General features: G+C 36.3%; 1 protein-coding gene across 2 annotated transcripts; it reads left to right on the forward strand.

Annotated features, from left to right (window-relative positions):
* Window positions 1-267: 267 nt before the first annotated feature.
* Window positions 268-13,868, forward strand: LOC125073359 (vacuolar protein sorting-associated protein 35). 2 transcript variants are annotated; one of them, XM_047684159.1, is made up of 18 exons: window positions 268-398; window positions 549-629; window positions 1,255-1,375; window positions 2,313-2,506; window positions 3,060-3,188; window positions 3,363-3,448; window positions 4,305-4,497; window positions 5,031-5,159; window positions 6,492-6,596; window positions 7,078-7,226; window positions 7,507-7,726; window positions 8,568-8,674; window positions 8,878-9,046; window positions 9,638-9,735; window positions 10,488-10,666; window positions 11,431-11,564; window positions 11,743-11,916; window positions 12,012-13,868. In XM_047684159.1, exons 2-18 carry the CDS (start codon window positions 555-557, stop codon window positions 12,168-12,170), a joined length of 2,421 nt encoding a protein of 806 aa, XP_047540115.1. In that variant the 5' UTR covers window positions 268-398; window positions 549-554; the 3' UTR covers window positions 12,171-13,868. The 2 variants fall into 2 exon arrangements, with proteins under 2 accessions (XP_047540115.1, XP_047540116.1); XM_047684160.1 differs by lacking the exons at window positions 549-629; window positions 1,255-1,375 and having other exon boundaries at window positions 331-351; window positions 2,441-2,506.
* Window positions 13,869-14,413: the final 545 nt, after the last annotated feature.

Raw genomic sequence — 14,413 nt, forward strand, 5'->3', positions numbered from 1 at the left:
ATCGACTTGTGATAATATTATAATTTGATAACACTATAGGTACGCTACATAACAGTAGAAAATATTTTTAGTCTATATTTTTATTATACTGATTGGTGAATTTAATAAATATTAAAGCAATTTATTAATTCAGTAAATATAATGAAACTTTTTATAATTAAACGGTACTTACAATAAACAAATAGTATTGTAAGTTGAAAAAATGTAAACACGATAAACTGTCAAAATAAAATAAAATTGTCTGTGGTAACTAGTATTGGTATTTCTAGCAACTCCCTGATTAAAATGTCATAAAAAATTAAAACTTCAAGATCAACAACTCCCATTCAAGGGATTTTTCGTCGAAAATATCTTTATCAGCAGTTTATTGCGATACCTGTTATTTAAACACGTCGCCGGTACGTATATTTACAGTCGTTAAGTGCACACATGGAGCGTTTAGACAATCCGTTTTTGTATATATGGTCAAATGTTAGTTACTGTAGTTTTCTTGTAGTGATTACTCTTTTATAGACACATTATTATGTTACTAATGCTTGTTGTTTAAGGCACAGATGACGAACCAAGCTTCACCCGTTGAAGAGCAAGAGAAGCTTCTTGACGATGCGTTGAATGTTGTTAAAGTCCAGGTACAAAGCAATATTATTAATGAGATTACTGTTTTATTAAAATTATGTAGAAATAATTATATTTATTAACTTTTGACGGCAAAACCGTAATAATACAATAAAAAGATATTTTTTGTATTTAGATTAATAGTTATATCCACCCCTTTTTGTATAAAAAGTATGAGGTTAATAAGCTCGAAGCATTTTTCTTCTTATGAAGAAGAGGAAGGTTATTTTGTGTGTCAATGTAACTTCATCATGCTCTCTATATTATGCCATATCTCCAGCTGGTGTAAATTAAACACCAACAACATAATTTATTGTGTCCTTCAGAGTTACATGAATTTAATATTGATAGTAGATTACTCAAACAATGTCGGGAGGAGATTGCTTTGGTATTTTAATATATATTTATTAGTAAATTTGTTTGTGTATAGTTATATTAGTTAGAATTAGACATGATTTGAGTTTAATCAAAGATCACAGGTTCAATTCTGGCCACTAAATTTTATGTATTTCATGTCTGTTTATTTCAAACTTGACCGATTGTTACTATTGAAAAAAAAAACAGACCAATACAATGTCTCTATTTTATAGTCTTTGTGATTGTTTATAAATCATGTATTTAATGACTTAACAATTTTAGGCGTTTCAAATGAAGAGATGCCTGGATAAGTCCAAGTTGATGGATGCCCTGAAGCATGCCTCGACCATGCTGGGCGAGCTGAGGACATCACTGCTTTCACCAAAGAGTTACTATGAGTTGTGTATCCTTTTAAAATGTATTTGTGTAAAAAAATTTATATATTAACATGTTAAACATTAATTAATAAATTTTATTATAACTAGTGAGGTACAGGACTAACATCTTTGTATGGTCTCTGAGTCACTATATCAACATCATCATTAATAGTCTCATGTTTAAAATTGTGTTTATTTAGCTATAATATACTTTTTGGTAATTAAAATGATGGTAAAGATAACCACTGAGTTTCCTGATAGTTTTTCTTAGTATCTACTTTCTGAACCACTTGAATATTGTAACATGATGATTCAAAAGTAGTCCTATGAATATATTTCTATTAAGAGTAATTTGATTTGATATATTTAGCTTAGCACTGCCCATAGACATTGGCACCATAAGAAATTTTAACTATTTTAAACATTGCTCATGCACCAACCTTAAGAAGTAAGTTATGTTCCCTGTTCCTGTAGTTATACTAGCTCACTGGCTCAAAGCGGAACAACAATACTAATTATAAGTGATATAATATATGTAAAGTGTGAGTGATTACTGAGTTTCTTGCCGGTTCTTCTTGGTAGAATCTAAATTCCGAACCGGCGGTAGCTTTACTTTAAATAGTTTGTTAAATGACGATTCAAAAGTGCTTGTAAAAGCCTACTTGAATAAAGTATATTTTGATTTGATTTGATGAATTGGTGGTTCCTACTCAGCTGGCCTTAATGACCTACCACCTATTAGGGTATCTTTTTTTCTTGTCTAGATGAAAAGGCTCTTGCCAACATTAAAATACACCTCATTCAATTATCCACTACGTAAAATTCCATCCAATTTCTAATGTAGATTGTTATCGAGAATATTCAACAAGAAACTTAGTATGTTGTCTGTTCCACTGAAACAACAAAGGTATGCTAGTAATTAGAGACTTTATCTAAACAAATGTAGCCTTAACAATGGTTCAGACATGGCAATAACGGATGAACTACGACATCTAGAGCTGTATCTGTTGGAAGAGTTTCAGAAAGGTCGTAAAGTGGCCGATCTCTATGAACTGGTCCAATATGCTGGCAACATTGTACCGAGGCTGTACCTCTTGATCACCGTTGGACTTGTTTACATAAAGACAAATACGAATTTAAGAAGAGATTTGCTAAAGGTAAGTTATCTTATTAAAGATGCTATACTGCAATAACGCATTTCGTTCTTTTAAAGATTTATTATGAACTGCTGATTTTTTTTAAATTAAGTTCTTTTGAGCGTCATCTGATTTCAGTAAATAAAGTATTTAGTGAATATAATATTAGTGTATAGTTTGCTCGAAAATGAGCTTAATCTACCCGTGAAAAGCGTAATAAAAACAGTTCAGTAGTTTTGGTTTGGATGGCTTTGGCGTTGACAAAATACTTGAAACAAGTAGTGAAAGGAATGGCGGGGGGGGGGGGAACAGTTCAGTAGTTTTGGATTGGCATGGCTTCGGCGTTGACAAAATACTTGATACAAGTTGTGAAAGGAATGGGGGGGGGGGGGTTGTTGTTATAGAACCGTTACCGAACAAACATATGAACACACTCAATTTCCCATTTATAATATTCGTTATAATTGTTACTACGATTATTAGTAGTCCAAACAACTAATTCCTTTCCAGCTAACCATGACCATGACAATTCATTTGTTCAGGTTAAAAATAATTAAGACATATCCCTTTACAGGATCTGGTTGAGATGTGTCGTGGCGTGCAGCATCCATTGCGCGGGCTTTTCTTGAGAAACTATCTCTTGCAGTGCACTAGGAATGTGCTCCCGGATACCACCGAAGCTCCGAATGAAAACGAAGGCACTGTAAGTATTTTATGGGGGAGAGTGAGGGTATTCATTCATTTATTACGTAAGACAATTAAAGGTAGGACGCACTATGTTTTATCTTTTCCTACGAGGGAGTGGAAGGGAGATTCTCCTCTGTATGTGAAGAAGAGTGCTTAGCTTATCATTATATTATTTAAATTTATTTTTCAGGTTCGCGATGCTATTGATTTTGTTTTGATGAATTTCGCCGAAATGAATAAACTCTGGGTTAGAATGCAGCATCAAGGTCATTCAAGGTAATTTAACGAACGACAGACACCTTACTGTTTTATTAACATACAAAAATACCTTCCATCAAAACACAATAAGACTAAGTATCACATAAACTACTACCAAACAGCGGTAAATTATTTGATGAGTATGTGGTAGCTACTAAGACAGGTTTGCACAAAGGCCTACCACCAAATATATAAAGGCGACGTAGTGTCCTTTATTTCTGTTTCTAGTCTTACGTTATAATTAAATATCATTATTACGACACAAATACAGTGGACCCCTGGGAATCCGATAAACGTTTTGCAGGGCTATGTCAGACTATCGATATTGTCGGATTAGAGTACTGCCTAAGACCTGGAAACCCTACAGTCTGGAATTTTTCACAAATGAGTACCTTGTAATATGCGTCAAGCACAATAGTGGAGGCGCGTACAAGTTGTAACTTGCTCGATCATGTATTGCCTCCATTAGCGAAATATGTCAAAAAATATTCAATAGTAATAGACACGTCGGATTACAGGGGGTACCGGTTAGCCAGGGGCGTTTTCCTAACACGAAACAGGTCCAATCTGTCAACGTATATATATAATTTCTCGCTAGGACATGCTTTTATTTTTCCTGGAATCTTCCAGGGAAAATAAAGGCGTAGGCGAAACCGTCTCGACTCTGTACGGATCATGCAGTTACATATTCCATTGCCTACACCCCTCCGCTCATTATTAAAATGAATCCTTTGTTCCCAATTTAAGCTTTTTAGACTCTATAATTATAGTCAGATGGTCAGTCAGGACAAACAATTTCATGTTTATACGTGTGAAAAAAATGAATGTGCTTTTAGATGGAATTTGCTAATTTAAAGTTAATTTGTATTTCAAGGGATAAAGAGCGTCGTGAGCGCGAACGTTCAGAGCTCCGGATCCTCGTGGGCACGAATCTAGTACGCCTGTCGCAGCTGGAGTCGGTGGGCGAACTGGACTACCGCCGCCTCGTGCTGCCGGGGATCCTGGAGCAGGTGGTCAGCTGTCGTGACGCCATCGCACAGGAGTACCTTATGGAGTGCATTATACAGGTATAATTAACTGGTCATCGGTTGATATGGAATCGTTATACCTGGTTTTGATGTGCTATGAACATTTGATTCATAGAAGGCTTAGTTTTTTTTAACATTTAAATTTAATTTGTTAAAGTTCTATTACCAAGGATAACAAAACAGTAATTATTTTAATGTGGTATCTTTTTTTCTTGAGACTGAACACATGCCATTTTGAGTTTCTTTACATAGTAATCTACATGCAATTAAGTCATTTGTTGGTGAGTAGTCTCTACTGCCCTTACATTGGTGACATAAGAAAACTATCCCTTTCAATGCGCCACAAACCTTAGGAACTAAAATGGAATGTCCTTTGTGTCCGTAGTCAAACTGGTTCTCTCACCTTACAAACTGGAACTCAACAGTACTAAGTATTACTGTTTGTATGATTACCCAGATGGTACCTACCCAGACGGGCTAGCCCAAAGCCCTACCACCAAGCGATGACAATAACACTTTTTGTATATATGGACTAATAGATCTTGATTTTGTCTTTTTATTATTATTTAAAGGTTTTCCCCGACGAATTCCACCTGGCGAATCTGCAACCTTTCCTCAAATCTTGTGCGGAGTTACAACCGGGGGTCAACATTAAGAACATTATAATCGCGCTTATTGAAAGATTGGCGGCTTACAGTCAGGTAAAATAACATTAAATACTATGTACAAATTAATATTTTATACAACAATTTCAAATATAATTAATGCCTAAGTTTGTATAAAATTATACAAATATATAAATCTATAGCCTATTCCAATTGAAGTAGGAAAAAAGGTAAACAAACCTTAGATTTACGTATTTCATGCGATTTGCTAATAACTCGGCTATATTGTGCACTACTGAGAGTCCATGATTAATATATATTTATTTATAATACAACACTTAACAACTTATTTAAACTTTTTAACTATTTTATTTCCAAAATTACGATAACAGTTTCTTCGAAGTTCAAAATGCTATTTTATCGCAAATCCATAGTGAATATCATAGATTAATCAAGCCCTCGATATCGCGTCCAATTTTTTGCCAAATGTTGTTATTATTTACAATATCACGCTACGGCTCTAGATGGGAACGATAACCATAAATTCTAAAGAACTACAAATATGGAAACTGTACGAAACAGGATATTGAAACAGCGAAGCACAGTTACCCACCTAATATTACGAATGTGTAAGGCGATAACAAAGTTTCAATCAGAGTATCTTTGCTCCCGATGCAGTCGTAGCTTCGAATCCCCGGATGTCGGTTACCTATTTGCAGATCGAAATAACGTCACATCGTCAGGCAATCCGGTGTCGTCAAAGAGTGTAGCAACTTATATATAACGAGGCGAGGCAGTTTAAGTAGATCGGGAGCATTTTTCGAAGAGCACTATAGGTTTTTCATTATTCAGTAAGAGTGAGTTATAATATCTTCATGGAATACTGCGTCTGAGAAATTTCGAGTATAAACAAAATACAAAAAATGCTTTTCAGAATGTTTTGGCGTAGATGTTTTCTCAGTTTAGGACAATTTGGATTTTTTTTTAGGTCATTGGTTGGCAGACGAGCATATGGGCCACCTGATGGTAAGTAGTCACCATCGCCCATAGACAAAGGCGCTGTAAGAAATATTAACCATTCCTTACATCACCTATGCGCCACCAACCTTGGGAAATAAGATGTTATGTCCCTTGTGCCTGTGATTACACTGGCTCACTCACCCTTCTAACCGGAACACAACAATACAGTGTACTGTTATTTGGCGGTAGAATATCTGATGAGAGGGTGGTACCTACCCAGACGGGCTTGCACAAAGCCCTACCACCAAGTAGGATTTTTTTACTGTTGTGAAAAATTGTGCAAACAAAGCATTAAATTTGTAATTATGCATTTATCATAAGTTTTTATAGTTTCTAATCTTTTATTTTCGGTACATGTGTTTATTATTGGATTAAGATTTATATTAAATAATTATAATTTTCTTACAGAGAAATGAAGGCAATGTCAATCTGAGTGTTGTTCTGGAAGACGGTAACGAACAGGAGGTCCAACTGTTTGAAGTTTTCTCTGACCAAGTAGCGGCCATTACTCAGGTAAATCTTTTGTTCGCTTCAAGATATTCTTAATATTCTAAGACTAATTCATAAGACTTAACCAACAAGAATCTTTATAGTTTTGTCAATAATTGTTATATAGTTTGTAATTACACATATTGTCTATGGTCAAATATCTAACAGAATGTTATAAAAAATATGATGTCATAATCTTTTTATATTATATATAATTACTAAATACTATGTACAAGCAACTCCAGGAACTTTCAATATATTAAATTAATTGACAGTTTGTTTATGTCTATTTTATAGTTGTTGTCATTGTTGTCATCTCGAAAACTGATAAAAACAATAATTATGTTTTAATTATCGAGTTACATAAAAAGGAAAGGTCATCTGGAAGGTCACCTGCCTTTGCCCAGCTGTGGGGTATTTACGGACTAGTACCTTACCTAACTGTTTTACTTATAAATCCACAAAGTAATATTTTTAATATTTCTATGATTGTTAATATTTTCAGAGTCGCACGGACATGCTACCGGAAGACATGTTGGCGTTGCAGCTGGCGTTATTGAAGCTAGCCCAGCGTTGTCACCCGGACAAGTTGTCCTACGTCAACAGGGTCCTAGCACACACGGACAGGATATGTGCTGATATATACCAGAGCAGGTTTGTACAAATCTATATCAAGTTTACCTTTCGTACCATCTTCTGTTTTGGTCCGTTCGTTCGTTACGTTCACGTTTGAGAGGTTGGTCGTGAGGTGTTAGGTATAAAAATAGACACATAGTCTATGGTCTTCCTTGGAGCCTCAGTGGTTTGACCGTGAATGCGTAACAGACGGACAGACAGAATCACTTTTGCATTTATAGTATTAGTATAGATTTAGCTATGGGCTATGTGCAGTATTATTTGTTTTTAATTATAACATATGAAAATATTTTAACAGCGGTAAACCATATCTGGAACACAACACTCCAGTCTTCAAAGAACTGATGAAGATTCTCAAGCTGCCCGCTGACCACTACAAGAATATCCTGACACTGATCAAGCTCCAGAACTATGCTCCACTGATCAGCCGGCTCAACCAGATTGGCAGGATGATGATTGCTGTTCATCTTGTTAATGATGTGCTGGAAAGTGATACTACTGTATCTACGCCGGAAGATGTGAGTGATATTAGTTATTGTTTATATGTATGTATGTATGTCTATATATATTTTCTGTGCCCGTTAGGTGTCGCTGCGATCGCCAAGTAAATATAATTCTTGACCCGGCCTAATCCATCCGGCCTAGTTCATCCCGGACAGCCGATGATGATATTTATTTCATTTATTTATTGAAAAAGTTACACTATCAACTTATCACTAAGCACTTAAAATTAATATCTGATGTGATGTGATGTAACATTCAAAGTGATACGTCTTCAAAGATGTAAACAACATTGACCATAAAATTTATTTTTGATATAGTTTATATAAACCAAACTAACCTATATAAAATTTAAAATCAAATTTTAATAACTAAATAATAATTGAAATTAAGATAACATAGATAAAATACTATACCGAGGGATATAAAAACAAATAAAAAAATAAAAAAAAAAACAAACATAACTTAAATATATTACTTACAAGGTTTGAGATCGAACAATGAGATCTTTGGAATGTTTAACAAAATTAGTTTTATTATTATGAAATATGATTATGGAATATGGTCGTCCTAATTGATTTGGATCATGCCAATCTCAAGTGAGACCAGACAACCGTGCAGTGCATATAATCAGCGGCTATAATCAGCAGGATCAACGGCTTCACATCCTTTCTGAGGCATGGAAATACACACACTACTGTACACTTTAAACTGTTTTTATGGGAGTGTTATATCAAGCACGTTCAAAGTACCAAAAACTAATTCTTTAGCTTCATAAATAACTATAGATATAATTTATTTATTAGTTCGTTTGTTCAAATGTCTGGTCTCCTGTCCCTTAACCGAAATGTCCTGCAGGTGGAGTCAGTGCTGTCGATGCTGGACGTGTTGGTGCGCGACCAACCCGACCACACACCTGACACAGACCACGATGACTTCATGGAGGAACAGGGTCTACTGGCAAGGTAGGATTCCTGCACAGGACCGTAAATAGGTTACGAGTTGGTAAGTGGGGCCATTGTTACATACCATTTCTTACACCATCCATGGCGTCTAAGTTGTTATATCCCTCACTCACAGGCGCATTAAAGTATTAGAAAGCATTCGTATTCGATTGGTGGTTATGGTGTTACTAGTGGTCAAATGTTGTAACCCCCTCGTGTTGCAGACTGATCCACCACTTCAAGTCGGACAGCGCCGACCAGCAGTACCTGATCCTGAGCGCGGCCCGCAAGGCGCTGCAGGCGGGCGGCGCCAAGCGCATCCAGCACTCCTTCCCCCCCATCGTCTTCCACGCTTACCGTCTCGCTTTCACTTATAAGGAGCTCAAGGACCAGGTATGGATCATGTAAAGCTCAAGGACCAGATCAATTTTGGTTACAGTGGCCATTTTCAAGAGAGATTAGTCAAAAATAATAAACTATTCTGTAAATGTTCACTTCAGAAGGTTAGGAGCTTATTCCACCATGCTAATCCAATGCTAGGAGGTGGATACACAGAATTTCATTCAAATTTGTTTTTTCAAATTCCTTTATTACATAGATGCATTACATTTTTCTTATTGATTGTCAAAATTTTACGAACGGTTCGGATAGAAATATCTCAGACCTGAGGAGAACCTGTGAAAGAAACACAGCGGTTGTTGTTTTTGCCATGATAAATTGTTTATCTTTGAATCGGCCTGGAATCGATTTTAATTTTATTCCCAAGACGTGCTATCTCTGAAGTCGTTAATATAAGTCAGCATACAAGTGCTGAAAGGTTATTATAACAACAGCACACAAGCATGGTTCAATGGTTTTTTTGAACCTTATGACAGAACATTTTTGAACATTATCCTGTTGTAAAAGTCATTGCTCCACAAAATAATTACTGATTTATCGATTCTTTTAAATGTAAGAGTTTTAATAAATATTCATTTATTTAAGGATGATATGTGGGAAAAGAAATGTCAGAAGATTTTCCAGTTCTGTCACCAAACTATCAGTTTGTTGGTGAAGGCGGAGCTGGCCGAGCTGCCTTTAAGGTAGATTATGTTCAGTTTTAATAATTTCATCGTCCTCATAAATGTTTCACATTAATTGTAAGTATATATTAACCTACTTGGTGGGTTATTCTACTGATAAATTGTATTATTTAGTTTTGTTGCTTTTTTATTTGACAATGGATATAATTACTAGTTCCCAAGGTTGGTGGAGCATTGGCCATTTAAGAATGATGATGTATATAATGACTCTAAACATCACAGCTACGTAGCCTATTTGCCAGCCCGCCCACATTATAAATAATATTTAAAAAAAACCGGTTTCACTAAGGTTCTCTCTCGATTTAGGATCGATGTTTGATGTTTTAAAAGCAATTGTCCTGATTTCATTGAAATATCAATCCATTTTCTGTAAGAGGATATAGTCTTTGCCAAGCAGTGAGACATTTAGGTTCTGTTTATTTATTTATGTGTTGTAGAAAGACTACATAACCAATTACAATTGAGCGTACGGTTAGCAATAAAATATAAAAAAATAATAATAATAAATAATATTGGACATCATACATTGCTCTGATTCCAATGAAAGTAGCTAAAGCACTTGTGTTATGGAAAATCAGATGTAACGACGGTACCACAAGCACCCAGACCCAAGACAACATAGTAAAGTAATGTACTTTTTCTACATCGAACCTCGGAGTGGCGTACCCATGAAAACGGGTGTACACACTACTCGACCACGGAGGTCGTCAGTATTCATCCTTTCTTTCATAGTGTTATTGTTTTTATTACAGATTGTATCTGCAAGGAGCGCTCGCGATCAGCGAAATAGGATTTTCAAATCACGAAACGATCGCATACGAGTATCTCTCGCAAGCGTTCTCACTGTACGAGGACGAAATATCGGACAGCAAGGCTCAGTTAGCGGCGATTACGCTTATCATCGCCACGTTCGAACAAATTAATTGTTTCGGTAAGCGTTTTGATAACTAACCAGGAACAGAGTTTTCGAGTTGTATCAATTGTTCCTTTTTTGCAGTAATTTTTTTTTAGCATTAGCAGCCTGTAAATTTTCCCACTGCTGGGCTAAAGGCCTCCTTTCCCTTTGAGGAGAAGGTTTGGAGCATATTCCACCACGCTGCTCCAATGCGGGTTTGCAGAATACACATGTGGCAGAATATCGTTGAAATTAGACACATGCAGGTTTCCTCACGATGTTTTCCTTCACCGCCGAGCACGAGATGAATTATAAACACAAATTAAGCACATGAAAATTCAGTGGTGCCTGCCTGGGTTTGAACCCGAAATCATCGGTTAAATGCACGCGTTCTAACCACTGGGCCACCTCGGCTCATAGTAGTAGTGCTGGCAATAGTACATTAGTAGTTATTGCTTAGTGAATCGAATGGGTTTTGCTGTTAAAATGTACTATATTCTAATCATAGTAATTATAATTTTCATAGGAATTATGTTTTTTATTGTTTATTTCCACTCAAAGAATAAAAATAATGTTTTTATACGTTTTTAAGGAATGTTAGTATTGCGTGTTTGTGAATCTTCTAATTGTGTACATTCAATATTCTTATATTTTCACTTTTTTATTTGTTTTGGGGGAACGAACATCTTCTAATTCAGAATGTCAAAATGATTTAAATAGCGTACTTAACTAAATCTCGTAAAGTTATTGGCTGATGTTGTCACTCAAGCCTCAAATGCAACGTTCGTCTCGCGTTGCAGGCGCAGAGAACGCGGAGCCGATGCGCACCGCGTGCGCGCTGGCCGCCAGCAAACTGCTCAAGAAGCCCGACCAGAGCAGGGCCGTCGCGCTCTGCGCGCATCTCTTCTGGAAGGCGCGCAAGGACGGCCGGCAGGTACCGACTCGCTCAGACTTGCCTTTTTGGAAACATAAATGCGTACAAGACAAAGAATGTTAATTTTATTACTCTGATTTGAGACGGTTTACAGTTTTCTTTTTAAAATTAAAAAGGTGGAAAGCGATCGCTTTACATAATACATCTCAGAGTGTCTCTCGGTGCATTGGTCCCGCAGTGGCCGCTGAACGAGTCGGCGCGCGCGCTGGACTGCCTGAAGAAGGCGGCGCGCGTGGCGCAGCAGTGCATGGACGGCGGCGTGCAGGCGCAGCTGCTGGCCGAGCTGCTGGGCCGCTACGCGCTGCTGCGCGAGCGCGGCAACGACTGCCTCACCACCGCGCTCATCGACGCGGTGAGCGCCCCCCCCACACGCACACACACACACACACACATGACGTTCATTAGATCGAATTTATAATCTCGTAAACGATACGATTTCTTTCACAGATAATACAAAAGATACGAGAGGAGCTCGGCAATTTGGACCAATCGGAGGAGGTTGAGCAGATAACGAAACATTTTCACAATACTCTCCAGCATATCAAGAACAGGATGGAGTGTCCCGACCCCGACGGACTCGGGTACGAGGGCCTCGTGTTGTCCTAACTGAGACATATATAGTCATAGTCGTACCTCATTAGAGTTCGGCCGCTTAGAGAAAGCGTTCCTGGCGTCTGTCCAACGGTCGCGGCAAACATAAACAGTTGAGATAACCTTGCAAGAGCGTACTCTAGAATACTTTACTTTTTAACAAGCACACACATTGTGTAAAAAATATTTTCAATGTGATTTTCACCATCTTCAAAACATCTGATAAACTTGAAAATTGGCACACGTGCTAATAACCGGTAACAAAGAATATCTGAATAATAATGTTCAGTCAGGAAATTATAAAAGACTTGTATTACGGGTTGTCTACGTACCGTTCGTCCTAGTATCGGTAAAGGTTGTCGAAATTCATTATAGAAAATTTAATATATGAATTTGTACGTATCGAACAATTTTTTTCTTATCTTTTTTTCGATTTTATCATTGATCAATAAAAAACGGTCGACCAATAGTGGTGACCTTCGCCTTATTACATATAGGTTTAGTGAAATATTAAAAACATAATTGTAAGTTCACGTAACTATATAGTTTTAGTGATATTATACGTTAATAGGGTAAATTGCCTTCGAAGTTACGACGCCTGTTCGATAAAGAGCTGTCAGGGACACATTCTCGCATCGGCCGGTCTTAAGTCTTAACACACGATTCTCATTCGAAATATTCATTTCGAATATTCTAGAAAACTGTATTTTAATTGAGCATTTTAACATTTTCCGATTCAGTATTTTATTTTATTACAATTTGTCCGATCGGTAACTAAAAAAACTTTCAAGGTTTTAGTGGTGGTAAGTGCAAGCTCTTCTGTGGTACCACCCATGCATCAGTTACATCGTTATACCGAGAAGTAAGTTATATCCCTCAACTTCTTAGATCCCATGCTTGGTTGTAGAATGATGGTGTAAGGAATACTTCTTGGATTGCTACATGTAACAATTACAATTTGATATTCAAAGATTAGCCTTTGGTTGACGCTTACTAATATCAATTATTGGAATAAAGAAAGCTTATACCCTCGCCTCAAATGCTACTCAAGGCCTACATATACTCTATTCCAGCAATAACAGGAAAAAGCCAAATAACATTTGACAGCAACGACGATATCATTGGCCGAGAGCTCGATATTTACTAGGGATATGCGAAAAAATGGCGTTTTAAGCGTCGATGAAACTGTTATCGGAATTTTGGAAGTAAAATTAAAGTAATTAAATGTATTATAAATAAAGATACATTATTCATAAACTATCGCATCATCAAATCGCATGAATTACTTAAAAATAGGCTTGTTTATCTTTTTTCCCACTTTCATTGGAATAGGCTATGTATCTAGATACAACAGCCTCTGCCCCCAGCTAATAATTCTCTAAAATTGAAACCAATATGCATGGAAAGGTTTCACAGTGGATACATAGTAGAGCTTGCAAGTTCTACCTGTTAAGACTACTTTTTAATAAATAATAATAATGAAAGTGATTTTATGAACTTCGATCAATGAAATCAATTATGAATGATCTTCTAAACTAGAATGGAACCATTATTTGTTTAAAGACACATAGTTCTCGTATTTTAAGCGTGAAGTTATTTTTCTAAGTGATGAAACAATTGTCTATGGTACAGTAGTCTTATTATCTGTAAAATGTTATACATAATTGTTTCCTTAATAAGAAACATTTTTTTATCTATGATAATTTTGTATAGCAATGTTTTAACGTAAGTTATGTAATAGTTTTACATTTAATTAATATTACATTATATATTAAAGCAATTTATTAAACTGTTTACTGTCGTTTTATTTTATAAGAAAATATACTTTTAAAATTTTAAAGCTTCTTTTAAAATACACATTCATGAGACTATTGTCATAATTTTTACACTAAATTGAGGGCGAAAATGATAATAGTAATTCTTTAAACATGCATTTTGAGCCGATGCGCCACTTTTTCAACAAAACTTTGTAAATACAATATGCGTGGTATGGTGGTACAAAACCGCTCGAACATGTTTGCGGGAGCTTGGGGACGCGGGAGATTAACGCGGGGGCGTTAAGGGGGATCGTTCATTTGATGTTCGATTTTGTTCTTTCGGAATAAGACGTTTTGTCCGGAATATTTTATTAAAATCTATATTAATACTATAAATGTAACTCCGTCTATCTGTTGCGGATGACTGAACCGATTTTGTTGAAATTTAGTACGAAGCAAGCCTGAACTCCAAGGTAGCTCATATGCTACTTTTACGGAAGG

This window comes from Vanessa atalanta, chromosome 24, assembly GCF_905147765.1.
Source record: "Vanessa atalanta chromosome 24, ilVanAtal1.2, whole genome shotgun sequence".
Lineage (NCBI taxonomy): Eukaryota > Metazoa > Arthropoda > Insecta > Lepidoptera > Nymphalidae > Vanessa > Vanessa atalanta.

Coding starts and splice junctions, on each gene's coding strand:
- LOC125073359 (XM_047684159.1), top strand. CDS start 555: ATGACGAACCAAGCTTCACCCGTTGAAGAGCAAGAGAAGCTTCTTGAC. Junction 630..1,254: donor TGAATGTTGTTAAAGTCCAG/GTACAAAGCAAT, acceptor TAACAATTTTAG/GCGTTTCAAATGAAGAGATG. Junction 4,498..5,030: donor TTATGGAGTGCATTATACAG/GTATAATTAACT, acceptor TATTATTTAAAG/GTTTTCCCCGACGAATTCCA.